This window comes from Eriocheir sinensis, chromosome 42 (assembly GCF_024679095.1).
Source record: "Eriocheir sinensis breed Jianghai 21 chromosome 42, ASM2467909v1, whole genome shotgun sequence".
NCBI classification, from domain to species: Eukaryota; Metazoa; Arthropoda; class Malacostraca; order Decapoda; family Varunidae; genus Eriocheir; species Eriocheir sinensis.
Genome location: NC_066550.1, coordinates 14,703,521 through 14,718,315, shown reverse-complemented (window position 1 = coordinate 14,718,315; position 14,795 = coordinate 14,703,521). Strand labels below are relative to the sequence as shown.

The 14,795-nt window shown below is 44.0% G+C and overlaps 1 protein-coding gene across 4 annotated transcripts; it reads left to right on the top strand.

Moving 5' to 3' along the window:
- Positions 1-1,642: 1,642 nt before the first annotated feature.
- On the top strand, positions 1,643-12,492 carry LOC127010163 (uncharacterized). Of its 4 annotated transcripts, none has more exons than XM_050884032.1 (5): positions 1,643-1,786; positions 6,435-6,841; positions 7,783-7,947; positions 9,963-10,170; positions 11,404-12,491. In XM_050884032.1, exons 1-5 carry the CDS (start codon positions 1,775-1,777, stop codon positions 12,346-12,348), a joined length of 1,737 nt encoding a protein of 578 aa, XP_050739989.1. In that variant the 5' UTR covers positions 1,643-1,774; the 3' UTR covers positions 12,349-12,491. The 4 variants fall into 4 exon arrangements, with proteins under 4 accessions (XP_050739989.1, XP_050739987.1, XP_050739986.1 ...); XM_050884030.1 differs by lacking the exon at positions 1,643-1,786 and adding an exon at positions 2,017-2,074 and having other exon boundaries at positions 11,404-12,492; XM_050884029.1 differs by lacking the exon at positions 1,643-1,786 and adding an exon at positions 2,155-2,237 and having other exon boundaries at positions 11,404-12,492.
- Positions 12,493-14,795: the final 2,303 nt, after the last annotated feature.

Here is a 14,795-nt window from a genome sequence, read left to right as displayed (position 1 = left end):
CTGATCACGTGTTGGACTCGTACCCACTCCTAGTCAACGGAAAGAATCCGGCCTGAGCGGGCTCGAACCGCCGCCCTGTCAGACCTTGAAACCTGGCAGCGCAGCGCTCTAACCAGTTGCGACACGGAGTGGTGTTCGTGTGTGTGTGTGTCCTTATCATATACACATAACGTATATATACACACATCATTAGGTTTATCACACACACACACACACACACACACTCTCTCTCTCTCTCTCTCTCTCTCTCTCTCTCTTTCTCTCGTGGCGCAACCGGTTAGAGCGCTGCGCTGCCCTTTTTCACGGTCTGACAGGGTGGCGGTTCGAGCCCGCTCAGGCCGGATTCTTTCCGTTGCCTAGGAGTGGGTACTGTCCCCCATGACCAAGGGTGACGGGTGTGTGGAGCGTGAGGTCCTGCCAGGGCCCGGAGATACACGATAATGACCGCTTGATGGCGATTACGAGTCCTACACGTGATCAGGCCGTGCTGAACTACACACACACACACACACACACACATAATCTAATACACAATATGACTCTTAAGATTAATTTTCATAGCCCTATTATTATCATTGTTGTTGTTATTATTATTATTATTATTATTATTATTATTATTATTATTATTATTATTATTATTATTATTATTATTATTATTATTATTATTATTATTATCTTTCTCTTCTTCCTCTTTCTCTTTACCTATTCATATATTTTCGTGGTAATTGTCATATTCTTCTTCTTCTTCTTCTTCTTCTTCTTCTTCTTCTTATCTTATTAATCTCTTCTGATTTATTTATCACGTCAGGTAAGAAGCGATTTGAGTTAATACCTTAATGAAGGTATGACATTATTTTATTATTATTATTATTATTATTATTATTATTATTATTATTATTATTACACTTTCCTCTACTCTTTCTCTTCTTTTTTTTCTTTTTCTTTTTTTTCTTTTCCATAATTTCTTTTTCTTTTATCTCCTTTTCAACGTTTTCTTTTTTTCTTCTCATTTTGTTTCTTTTTTCCTTCCTTCTCTTTTTTTTTTGTCTTCATTTCACTTTCGTCTTCTTCATATTTTCTTTTTTTTCTTCATCTTTATTTTTTCCTTCTTCTTCTTCTTCTTCTTCTTCTTCTTCTAGCCGAATGGGTCGATGTATAATCCCCTTCTATTTTTTATATATATTTTTTTTTTCTTATGAAGTGAATGTAGGTGAAGCTGTGTGTGTGTGTGTGTGTGTGTGTGTGTGTGTGTGTGTGTGTGTGTGTGTGTGTGTGTGTGACGAAATCTTACCATTGCAAAAGTGGAGAAATGATACGAGAGAGAGAGAGAGAGAGAGAGAGAGAGAGAGAGACAGCAACAGAGAGAGAGAGAGAGAGAGAGAGAGAGACAGACAGCAACAGAGAGAGAGAGAGAGACAGAGACAGACAGCAACAGAGAGAGAGAGAGAGAGAGAGAGAGAGAGAGAGAGAGAGAGAGAGAGAGAGAGAGAGAGAGAGAGAGAGAGAGAGAGAGAGAGAGAGAGAGAATATCACCTCAAGCTATGGGTTAATTATCAGGTAGAGAGAAAAAAAAGTTACGCCATACCTGCATAGAGAGAGAGAGAGAGAGAGAGAGAGAGAGAGAGAGAGAGAGAGAGAGAGAGAAAGCGTCTCCTAGCAACGTGTAAACAGCTCCTCCTCCTCCTCTTCTTCCTCCTCCTCCTCCTCTTCCTCTCTCACTCTTCCTCCGGTTCTTCTTCCCTCCACACCTCCTCCTCTCTTCCTCCTCCTCATTATGGAGTCTCAGGTAAGCATTTGCACCTGTCTTTAATTAGCTTTGTAAATTAAGCTTTTGAAACAGGTATTGCACGTGTATGTTTGTTTGTGTGTACGTGTGTGTGTGTATGTATGTGTGTATGTGCGTTTCTGGCTCATGTACGGGGCTTTTGTAAGTATGTATGTGTGTTTGTGTATGTTTTTTTTGTGTGTATGTGTGTGTGTGTGTCCATGTGCGTGTGTGTGTACGTGTGTATGTGTGTTTCTGGCTCACTAACGGGGCATGTGTACCTTTCATGTGCGTTTTCAAATTGGTGATGTAAGTGTGTGTACGTGTGTGTGTGTGTACTTTTTTTTCCTCTATAATAATTTTCCCTCAGTTCATGTACGTGTGTGTGTATGTAAGTATGTGTGTGAGTGTGTGCATATCCGGCGTGTGTACCTCCTGTGTGTACCTCTTCGTGTGCATCATGGGTTTGTGTGTACGTTTTCCCAGTCTGGCCCGGTAGCGTGTGTGTGCGTGTGCGTGTGTGCGTTGGCATGTGTCCAGGCCGTGTGACCCGCGTACACGTGTGTGCGTGTGTTGACCCCTGCGTCACCTTGTCCGAGGTCACGGCGGGGTGTCGGAGATGAGCGCCGGAGCCATGTGTGAGGTCAGGCTGTGTGTACGTGTGTGTGTGTGTGTGTGTGGGGTCAGGCCGTGTACGTGTGTGTGTGAGGTCAGGCCGTGTACGTGTGTGTGTGTGGTCAGGGTGTGTACGTGTGTGTGTATTAGGTCAGAGTGTGTACGTGTGTGTGTGTGTGTGTGTGTGTGTGGTCAGGCTGTGTACGTGTGTGTATGTGTGTGAGAGAGAGGTCAGGGTGTGTACGTGTGTGTGCGTTAGGTCAGGCTGTGTACGTGTGTGTGTGTGTGTTAGGTCAGGCTGTGTATGTGTGTGTGTGTGTGGGGTCAGGCTGTGTACCTGTGTGTGTGTTAGGTCAGGCTGTGTATGTGTGTGTGTGTGTGGGGTCAGGCTGTGTACCTGTGTGTGTGTTAGGTCAGGGTGTGTACGTGTGTGTGTGTGTGTGTGTGGGGCCTTGGGTCGAGGTCACACTGAGGTCAATTCAGTGATACATGACATACTCTTTCTTCTACCTTATACATAATTAACCTATAGCTTGAGGTGATTCTCTCTCTCTCTCTCTCTCTCTCTCTAAGCAGGGTAACTCTAGGGGGGGTGAGATCCAAATGCAGGGGTATGGGACTCAATCTCTGGATATCATTATGTCATATATTAAATAGGACTACCAGTGATGATTTTGTCAGTCTAGCGATGGGTGTGTGATCCAGTGGGGGCTGGGAACATCAAAAGGTTAACCCAGTAGCTGCGGGGATCATGTTTCTTAATGGTCCCTCTAAGCGAGAAAAATGAGAAAAAATCATCCCTCACACAAACCATTTCATAATATATATCAAAGCATTTGTGATCAGATTATGTATCATCTATTTTTGGGGGGTTATATCATGGCACAAATTTGGCCTGTCTCTGCTACACGGTAAAGCCACAAATTTGGCCCGTCGCTGCTACACGGTAAAGCCACAAATTTGGGTAAAGCCACAAATTTGGCCTGTCACTGCTACACGGTAAAGCCACAAATTTGGCCCATCAATGCTACACGGTAAAGACACAATTTGGCCCGTCGCTGCGTCGCTGCTACACGGTAAAGCCACAAATTTGGCCCGTCGCTGCTACACGGTAAAGCCACAAATTTGGCCCGTCGCTGCTACCGGGTTAAGAGCTCCTGCCCTAGAGAGTGCCTTCACTTCTTCTTCTTTTGACCTGTAACGCTTCGTATCTCATCTTAGGTCCTCCTCCTCTTTTTCCTCTTTTCATCTTATTCAAACACCTTCTTTTTCAGTATTATGTAACTTTCCTAACTACAACAAAGTCACTTATTCAAACATTTGTGCCCTTTTTTCCCAGCACTGCACAAGGAACACTTTTGGCATGGTGTTCTTACCTGATTCCTGTGTGTTGTGTGCCACCAGACTTGCACACACTGACGCAATGGTTTAGTGCATGTCTAGACTAACACCCATTTCAGAAGACGCCCAAAGGAGCTCGTAAACTAACCTCGTCTGAATTATCGCCGCTAAGAAACCTAACCTATTGCCGTCCTTGGTGTCAGAAAAAGTACGTAAATTGGTGAATATGTCTAGAATCACACCCATTTCGAAAGAGGGTAAAGGAGTTCGTAAATTAACTTTGTCTTAACTATCGCGGGTAAGAATCGTAACCTATCTCAACTCTTAGTGCAGAAAAAAGTATGTAAATTGATGAATATGTCTAGAATCACACCCATTTCGAAAGAGGGTAAAGGAGTTCGTAAATTAACTTTGTCTTAACTATCGCTGCTAAGAAACGTAATCTATCTCCGCTCTTAGTGCAGAAAAAAGTATGTAAATTGGTGGATATGTCTAGAATCACACCCGTTTTGAAAGAGGGTAAAGGAGCTTGTAAATTAACTTTGTCTTAACTATCACTGCTAAGAAATGTAATCTTTCTCCACTCTTAGTGCAGAAAAAAGTATGTAAATTGGTGAATATGTCTAGAATCACACCCATTTCGAAAGAGGGTAAAGTAGCTCGTAAACTAACTTCGTCTTTACATATCGGTAAATATCGCTGCTAAGAAACGTAATCTATCTCAACTCTTAGTGCAGAAAAAAGTACGTAAATTGGTGGATATGTCTAGAATCACACCCGTTTCAAAGAGGGTAAAGGAGGCTCGTAAACTAACCTCGTCTTATCCCAACTATCACTGCTGAGAAACCTAACCTATCGCTACCGAGAAAAGACAGGAAAACTCTAGAAGTACACCCACCCTCCCCCAGTGACAACCACCAATGACATAGGCCGAAGCATATCACGTATTTATTACAGACGATTGACTCTAACCCACCCTGAACCTGACCTGATGTAACTTAACTATGAATGGGGAAAAGTACTGGGCAATGTGGAGGAGAGGGTAGCCATCAGGGAGTTCGAGGGGAGTGTGTTTGAGATGAACGCTGAAGAAGGTGGTGGTGGTGGAGAGGAGGGAACTGTGGATGGAAGAGGAGGAAGGAAAGGGAGGGAGGGAAGGAAAGGGGGGGAGGGGGGGGAGGAAGGGAAGGGAAGGGAAGGGAAGGGAGGGAGGGAGTCACTATTTCCTGTGTCACAAACTTTACCTTATATATATTTCTAAGCCTGAGGCATATCCAGACATGATGTAATATTGCCTCAAGTATGTGTGTGTGTGTGTGTGTGTGTGTGTGTGTATTGAGTGAGTGCCAAGACCTAACCTAACCCAAAGTCTCTAATGCCAAGGATATAAAAATAGATGAATTGTGATAGAGAGAGAAAGGGAAAGGAAGAGTAGGGAAGGGAAGGGAAAGGAAAAAGATTAAAAAGGAAGGGAAAAGTTGAAAGAAGGGAAAGTTGATGGGAAAGGAAGGGAAGGGTAAGGTAGGGATGGGAAGGGAAGGGAAAGGAAACCGATTGAAAAGGAAGGGAAAAGTTGAAAGAAGGGAAAGTTGATGGGAAAGGAAGGGAAGGGTAGGTTAGGTTAGGTAAGGGAAGGGAAGGAAAAGGAAAGAGATTGAAATGGAAGGGAAAAGTTAAAAGAAGGGAAAGTTGATGGGAAAGGAAGGGAAGGGAAGGGTAAGTTAGGTTAGGCAAGGGAAAGGAAGGAAAGGAAAAGAAAAGGAAGGGAAGGGAAGGGTAAGTTAGGTTAGGTAAGGGAAGGAAAGGAAAGGAAGGGAAGGGTAAGTTAGGTTAGGGAAGGGAAGGAAAAGGAAGGGAAGGGTAGGGTAAGTTAAGTAAGGGAAGGGAAAGAAAGGAAAATGAAGGGAAAGGAAAAGGAAGAGGAAAAGCTGAAATGGAAGGGAAGAAAGAGGAGGAGTGAGGGGACAGAAAGAGAGGGCAAAAAAGAGGAGGAGGAAGAGGAAGAGCTGGTGGGGGGTCAGGAAGGAAAAACAGAAGAAAGGAAGGAAGAAGAGGAGGAGGAGGAGGAGGAGGAAGGAAAAACAGAAGAAAGGAAGGAAGAAGAGGAGGAGGAGGAGGAGGAAGGAAAAACAGAGGAAAGAATGGAATATATTTTTAATTTTCTTCCTCCTCTTTTTCTTTTTTTCTTCCTTGTCTTCTTCTCTTTTTGTTTCTTCTACTTAATCATTTTCTCTTTTTATTTATCTTTTTTTGTACGCACACACACACACACACACACAAACACACACACACACACACACACACACACACACACACACACACACACACACACACACACACACACCTGGGATTACATATTTACCTGTACAAAAGAGGAAGAGGAAGAAGAGGAGGAGGAGGAGGATTAGGAGGAAACTAGGGCAAGGGAAGAATGAAATGAGAGAGAGAGAGAGAGAGAGAGAGAGAGAGAGAGAGAGAGTAACCCCCAAATTTATTGACAATCTTCATAAAACCTGGTATGGTCATGCAGGGCGCGCACACACACACACACACACACACACACACACACACACATACACACACACATATATCTCAATGTAATTTATTTATGTATTTATGTATTTATTTTTATCTAATATTAAAAGACTTCTGACTACTACTACTACTACTACTACTACTACTACCACTACTAATAATGTTTTTCTTTCAACAGAGGGAAAAGAGAAGCAACAACAACAACAACAACAACCACAACAACAACAGTAGTAGTAGTAGTAATAGTAGTTGTAGTAGTAGCAGTAGTAGCGATGGAGGAGGAGGAGGTGGAAGAGAAGGAGAAGGAAGAGGAAGAGGAGGAGGAGGAGGAGGAGGAGGAAATAGAAGTAGAGATACCCATGACCTCACCCCAACCACCACTTTCAACACCACCACCACCACCGTCAACACCACCGTCAACACCACCGTCAAGCCGCCTCTACTGGTGTCCTTTGGCAACCCCCTCCTTGACCTGACAGCTGTGGTCAAGGACGCCACTCTGCACAGGTGTTTTGGGCTACCTGTGGACGGCCAGCTGGAGGTCAACTCGTCCCAGCGACCTGTTTTCTCACACGTCATGAAGGAGTGAGTGGGGAGGGAGAGAGGGAGGGGAGGAAGGGAGAGAGGGAGGGAGAGGAAGAGAGAATGTGAGGGAAAGTAAGGGAGAGAAAGGATAAAGGAGAGGGAAAAGGAAGGTGAAGGAAAAAAAATATAGGAAATGAGGAGGAAGAGAGAGATAGAAAGGAAAGAAGAGAGAAGGAGAGAGAGAGTAAAGGAGATTGGAGGGAGTGGAAGGGGAAGGGAGAGAAAGTAAGGGATCAATTTGATAGAGTATGTAAGTAAGAAAATTGACAGTAGATTTTGACAAGAGTATGCTATCCAAATCCCTTCTGCAAGAGTTAACCAGCATCTTCACTCCTTCATCCCTATATGTGCTGTCCAAATCCCTTCTGCAAGAGTTAACCAGCATCTTCACTCTTTCATCCCTATATGTGCTGTACAAATCCCTTCTGCAAGAGTTAACCAGCATCTCCACTCTTTCATCCCTATATGTGCTGTCCAAATCCTTTCTGCAAGAGTTAACCAGCATCTTCACTCTTTCATCCCTATATGTTCTGTACAAATCCCTTCTGCAAGAGTTAACCAGCATCTTCACTCTTTCATCCCTATATGCTCTGTCCAAATCCCTTCTGCAAGAGTTAACCATCATCTTCACTCCTTCATCCCTATATGTGCTGTCCAAATCCCTTCTGCAAGAATTAACCAGCATCTCCACTCTTTCATCCCTATATGTGCTGTACAAATCCCTTCTGCAAGAGTTAACCACCATCTTCACTCCTTCATCCCTTCCACTGGTAGTCTTAATTCCTTAGTATATATATATTTTTTCTATCTTTTTTTCACTCCAGTTGCCATAAAAAGAAGAGGCAGAAGTGAGAGAAATCTGTAGAAAATTATATGTCTGATATATATATATGTGTTAATTCTCTCCCACACACCCGCTAACACACACCCGCTCCCCGCAGGTATCCCGTGGAGTACACAGCAGGCGGGTGTGCTCTCAATTCCTCGCGGGTGTTCTGCTGGGTGTTGGGTGAGGGGCAGCGGGTGGTGTTCGTCGGGGGCATCGGGGAGGACCAGGCCGCCACGAGACTGTCCAAGATTGTGGAGGAGAGCGGAGTCATTACCAGGTGAGTGTGGTGGTGGTGGTGGTGGTGGTGGTGATGATTATGACAAGTGTTTTTCCTTCATCACCAGTTTCATCACCACTTTAGCACTTATCATCACCATTTCATCACCGTTTCCATGCTTTTTTATTAATGGTGGTGGTGGTGGTGGTGGTGATGATAAGTGTGAGTCTTTATGTTAAGGTCACAATCCCTATACTTTTTCCATTCATCACCAGTTTCATCACCACCTTATTCTCAGTTCATCACCACTTTCAGCACTTGTCATCACCACTTCATCACCATTTCCTTCCTTTCTTATTAATGAGGCTTTCTGTACAGCAAAGTGAGGTCATTCTCTGTTGATTTATACCATAAGGTGCTGGCTATCATGTGTTTGAAGATACCCTAAACTTAACCTAACATAACCTATCAAAACCCCAAACAGTCACTACAGGTCTTGACTCAGAAAATTCATATATCCTTCCTTACTAATGAGACTTTCTATACAACAAAGTGAGGTCATTCTTTGTTGATTTATACCATAAGGTGCTGGCTACCATGTGTTTGAAGATACCCTAAACTTAACCTAACATAACCTAACAAAACCCCAAACAGTCACTATAGGTCTTGACTCAGAAAATTCATCTATCCTTCCTTACTAATGAGACTTTCTATACAACACAGTGAGGTCATTCTTTGTTGATTTATACCATAAGGTGCTGGCTATCATGTGTTTGAAGATACCCTAAACTTAACCTAACATAACCTAACAAAACCCCAAACAGTCACTACAGGTCTTGACTCAGAAAATTCATATATCCTTCCTTAGTAATGAGACTTTCTATACAACAAAGTGAGGTCATTCTTTGTTGATTTATACCATAAGGGGCTGGCTATCATGTGTTTGAAGATACCTAAACTTAACATAACCTAACAAAACCCCAAACAGTCACTATAGGTCTTAACTCAGAAAATTCATATATCCTTCCTTACTAATGAGACTTTCTATACAACAAAGTGAGGTCATTCTTTGTTGATTTATACCATAAGGTGCTGGCTATCATGTGTTTGAAGATACCCTAAACTTAACCTAACATAACCTATCAAAACCTCAAACAGTTACTATAGGCCTTGACCCAGAAAATTCATCAATGTTTCCTTAGTAATGAGACTTTCTATACAACAAAGTGAGGTCATTCTTTGTTGATATATACCATAAGGTGCTGGCTATCATGTGTTTGAAGATACCCTAAACTTAACCTAACATAACCTAACAAAACCCCAAACAGTCACTATAGGTCTTGACTCAGAAAATTCATATATCCTTCATTACTAATGAGACTTTCTATACAACACAGTGAGGTCATTTTTTGTTGATTTATACCATAAGGGGCTGGCTATCATGTGTTTGAAGATACCCTAAACTTAACCTAACATAACCTAACAAAACCCCAAACAGTCACTATAGGTCTTGACTCAGAAAATTCATATATCCTTCCTTACTAATGAGACTTTCTATACAACACAGTGAGGTCATTCTTTGTTGATTTATACCATAAGGTGCTGGCTATCATGTGTTTGAAGATACGCTAAACTTAACCTAACATAACCTAACAAAACCCCAAACAGTCACTACAGGTCTTGACTCAGAAAATTCATATATCCTTCCTTACTAATGAGACTTTCTATACAACAAAGTGAGGTCATTCTTTGTTGATTTATACCATAAGGTGCTGGCTATCATGTGTTTGAAGATACCCTAAACTTAACCTAACATAACCTAACAAAACCCCAAACAGTCACTACAGGTCTTGACTCAGAAAATTCATATATCCTTCCTTACTAATGAGACTTTCTATACAACAAAGTGAGGTCATTCCTTGTTGATTTATACCATAAGGGGCTGGCTATCATGTGTTTGAAGATACCCTAAACTTAACCTAACAAAACCTAACAAAACCCCAAACAGTCACTACAGATCTTGACTCAGAAAACTCATATATCCTCCACCACCTCACCACCACCACCACCACCAGGTTTGTCAAGGTGCCGGGTCAGCCTACTGGGGTCTGCGTGGCACTGGTCCTGGGTGCCTGCCGCTGCCTGTGTGCCGACATCGGTGCCGCTGCGACCTGCCTCCCCCAGCATGTCTTCACCCCAGACCTGCTCCCCACCCTTGAAGCGGCTGAATTTATTTACGTCGAGGGCTATTTCATTACGCACAGCTTCCCCGCGGCCCTACAGGTATGTGCGGGTAGGGGTAGAATGGAGTTGTAGTAGTAATAGTATTAGTATTAGTAGGCTTTAATTATCCTAACCTAACATTTTTCTATCCATAAATGTCTCTAAACCTTAACCCGTCCGCTGTGATTGTTAGGGACTTTGCCTTCACTGGTAGCCTGGTAACACACACCCGCCCACACTCGCAGAAAGACAGACAGAAGACAGAGAGGGAGAAAGGAATGAAAACAAGCAACAGAAGGTCTTAAAATCATGCTAATACTCATCCTACACCCATGGAACCCAGATATGAGGGTGTTAGGGCATCCATACACCCACCCCACATCCGTCTAACACCCGCCCACACCCACAGGAAGATAGACAGCAGACAGAGAGGGAGAAAGGAGAGAAAAACACACAACAGGATCCCAGAAATGCAGTCTTGAAATCATACATTCTTACACCCATCCCACACCCATAGCAGCCAGATATGAGGGTGTTAGGAGATCCGCACACCCGCTACACACCTGTCTAACACCCGCCCACACCCGCAGAAAGACAGACTTAAGACAGAGAGGGAGAAAGGAAGGAAACACACAACAGGATCCCAGAAATGCGGTCTTTAAATCATACATTCTTACACCCATCCTACACCCTTAGCGGCCAGATATGAGGGTGTTAGGGGATCCGCACACCCGCTACACACCTGTCCAACACCCGCCCACACCCACAGGAAGATAGACAGCAGACAGAGAGGGAGAAAGGAAGGAAACACACAACAGGATCCCAGAAATGCAGTCTTGAAATCATACATTCTTACACCCATCCTACACCCTTAGCGGCCAGATATGAGGGTGTTAGGGGATCCGCACACCTGCTACACACCTGTCTAACACCCACCCACACCCACAGTAAGATAGACAGCAGACAGAGAGGGAGAAAGGAGAGAAAAACACACAACAGGATCCCAGAAATGCGGTCTTGAAATCATACATTCTTACACCCATCCTACACCCATAGCAGCCAGATATGAGGGTGTTAGGAGATCCGCACACCCGCTACACACCCGTCTAACACCCGCCCACACCCACAGGAAGATAGACAGCAGACAGAGAGGGAGAAAGGAAGGAAAACAAGCGACAGGAACATAAAAATGAGGTCTTAAAATCATACTAATACTCATGGAACCCAAATTTAGTATGTTAGGGCATAGATACACCCACCCCACACCCGTCTAACACCCGCCCACACCCGCAGATCGCAGAGTACGCCCAGCGGAACCACAAAACCCTCGTCTTCAACCTCTGCGGAAGTTACGTCTGCGAGAACAACTCAGAGGAACTGCGACAACTTCTACCTTTTGTTGACATTCTCTTTGGGTTCGTAGAAGAGTACCGGACCCTGGACAGTGCCCTGGACGTCGAGGAACTGAGTGCCAAGGAGTGCCGGGACCCTGAGAGTATATGCCATGACCTGTTGTTAGTTTTGAAGGCTATTAGGGGGGAGGCGAACGTCATTGAGGATTGCGTTAAGGAGAAAAAGGAGGGGAAGGAAGTTGCAGAGAAGATCAACACCTCCTCGGATGCTTGTGTTCCCTCCTCCACCTTCTCCTCCTCCTCCTCCTCCGACACTGTCAACACCACTGCACCACCACACCACCACCACAATTACCACAATGACACCACCTCTCTCTGTGATGGTGATGAAAATGACGCACTCGTGGATGGCGCTGAGACCTCGCCAGTCAACCAGTCACCCACGCACTCACCCAGCCAGTCAGTCAGTCAGGGGGTTAGTCAATCATCCAGTCAGTCAACCGGGGATCTACCAAACGGCACACTACCACACATGTCAAACGGGAACCACTTCAACAGCCACACACCTACGAAATCAACCACAAACGACACACACACACACGCACACAGGGTCAAACAGCGGGTCGTAGTCGTCACAAAGGGCCCCAGTCCGCTGCTGTACTGCCACAGGGGGAGAGTCAGGGAGAGACCAGTGCCCCCTATAACCCCTGAGGAGATCGTCGATACCACAGGGGCAGGGGACTCCTTCGTGGGGGGCTTCTTGGCGGCACTGAGTCAGAAGAGGGAGCTTGCGGAGTGCTTGGACTGTGGGGTATGGACAGCCCAGCACCTCTTGCGACAGAAGGGCTGCACTCTACCTCCTTACCCTGCGGAGTTTTTGGCCTAGACGTGTGGCGTGGGCTGCGTGGTTGTCCCCTGCTGTGTGTGTGTGTGTGTGTGTGTGTGTGTGTGTGTGTGTGTGTGTGTGTGTGTGTGTGTGTGTGTGTGTGGTTGATCCCTCCTCCCCCCCTCCCTCCCCCTGTTTGGTTTTTTTTTTATTTTTTTTTTTACGGATTTATTTATTTATTTATTTTTTGCGTCCCTTTTATTTTCAAGCCCTTTTTGTCTTGCCCTTTTTATTCTGTGCCTATAATTTTTGCCCTTTTTTCTGTCTCTATCTGCCCCTTTTTTTTTTTTTTTTTTTTTTTCCCACTTTGGCCCCTTCAGACCTTCCCCTTCAATATGCCCCCTTCTGTATGCCCCTTCCTTATGCCCTTCATCTTCCCCCTTCAGCCCTTCCCCTTCAGTATGCCCTTTCAATATGCCCCTTCAATATGCCCCCTTCTGTATGCCCCTTCCTTATGCCCCTTCAGTCCTTCCCCCTCACTATGCCCCCTTCAGTATGCCCCTTCAGTCCTTCCCCCTTCAGTATGCCCCATCACAGGATCAGGACAAGTCAGTTAGTTCAAAATACCAATCCCATATTATTATTATTATTATTATTATTATTATTATTATTATTATTATTATTATTATTATTATTATTATTATTATTTTATTTATTTATGAAGTTAAAGGTCAGTGGCATCCCTCCACCTTCCCCTCCTGTGTGTGTGTATGTGTGTGTGTGTGTGTGTGTAGTCAGATATGCAGGGAAGGGTGAAAAAATGTATACACACACACACACACACACACACACACACACACACACACACACACACACACCATCACCTTACTCCAAAATATAATAGTCATGTTAATAGTGTAAAAAATAGGAGAGAGAGAGAGAGAGAGAGAGAGAGAGAGAGAGAGAGAGAGAGAGAGAGAGAGAGAGAGAGAGAGAGAGAGAGAGAGAGAGAGAATAATAGTAATAGTTAACTACTCTTCTTCACAACTACTAGAATCACAAATAGTAAATAGTTATGCAATAGTTTTTTTTTTTTTTTAGAGAGAGAGAGAGAGAGAGAGAGAGAGAGAGAGAGAGAGAGAGAGAGAGAGAGAGAGAGAGAGAGAGAGAGAGAGAGAGAGAGAGAGAGAGAGAGAGAGAGAGAGAGAGAGAGAGAGAGAGATATGGATAATTAGAGAAAGAAAGAAAAAAGGATAAGAAATATGAGTTAGTGTGTACGTGTGTGTGTGTGTGTGTGCGTGTATGTATGTGCACATATATGTGTGTGTGCGTGTGTGTGTTTTAACCTTAAGTTATCTCACTTATGATTCTCAAGGAAGGAATTTTGATCTTATTTATTTATTTATTTTATTTTATTTTATTTTTTTATTAATTTCCAAAGCCAAGTAATAAAAGGAATTCAATCTCACTAAAGGGAATCCAGTCTCTCTCTCAAAGGATTCCAAACCTCAGAAAAAGGTGTTTGATTGCATTTATGGGTGAAGGGAGATTAAGGGCAAAGGGAGACAAAGGTTAAGGGTGCTAGGAAGGGTATTGAGTGCCATGCTAAGGGTTAGGAAGGTGTTGGATCCTCTTCTAAGGCTGTTTAAGGGTGTTTGAACCTTAGGAAAGGGATTTAAAGGGTGTTAGAGAACGGTCATGTAGGGGAAGGGTTCAAGGGTGCTAGGGAAAGGGCAATAAAGGCTTCAGTGCCACTCTAAGGGCGGTAAGGCCCCGTCCACACAGGCAAACCTTTCTCAGTGTGACGTCATGCATGGAGGAGCAGCGAGCAAGGCTTGGTGCAGGGTGTCCCCAGCGAGGCCTTGCCGGCTGCACGTCAAGGCGGGCGGTTCGTGTGGCATCAAGGTGCTGCCAGACCACATCTTCTGCCTTGTCGTTTTAATCGCTGTTCTCATCGCTATAACAATACTCGGCGCGATTTTCCTCTTGCGTGTCCTGCGATCCATGTTGTCGCACACCACTCCATCCTGCTTCAGTCACTGCCAGGCTCTGAGCGCCCAGCCAGCGTTGTCTGAATGTGTGCGACAGGGTTAGCGCGCAAGGAGGCAAAGTTTAACAAGCAAAGCGCCGTATGGACAGGGCCTAAAAGGATTCTGATTCTCTTCTAAGGGTGTTTGAACCTAAGACAAGGGCGTTGGATAGTGTAGGAATGTAAAGAAGTAATTTAGACCTTATTTGTAAGTGGCCTTAAGTAGGTGTGTGTGTGTGTGTGTGTGTGTGTGTGTGTGTGTGTGTGTGTGTGTGTGTGTGTGTGTGTAGTTAATCTATGTGCATTTGTGTATGTGTTTGTTTCTTTGGGTCATACACACACACACACACACAGGTAGAAATATATGCAAATCATCTCTTATTTTTTTTTTTTTTTTTTCCATTTATTTCTTTATTTATTTTTCCAACTTAACAATCTCAGTCGCATTTCCAAGAGAATAGACAAATAGATAGACACA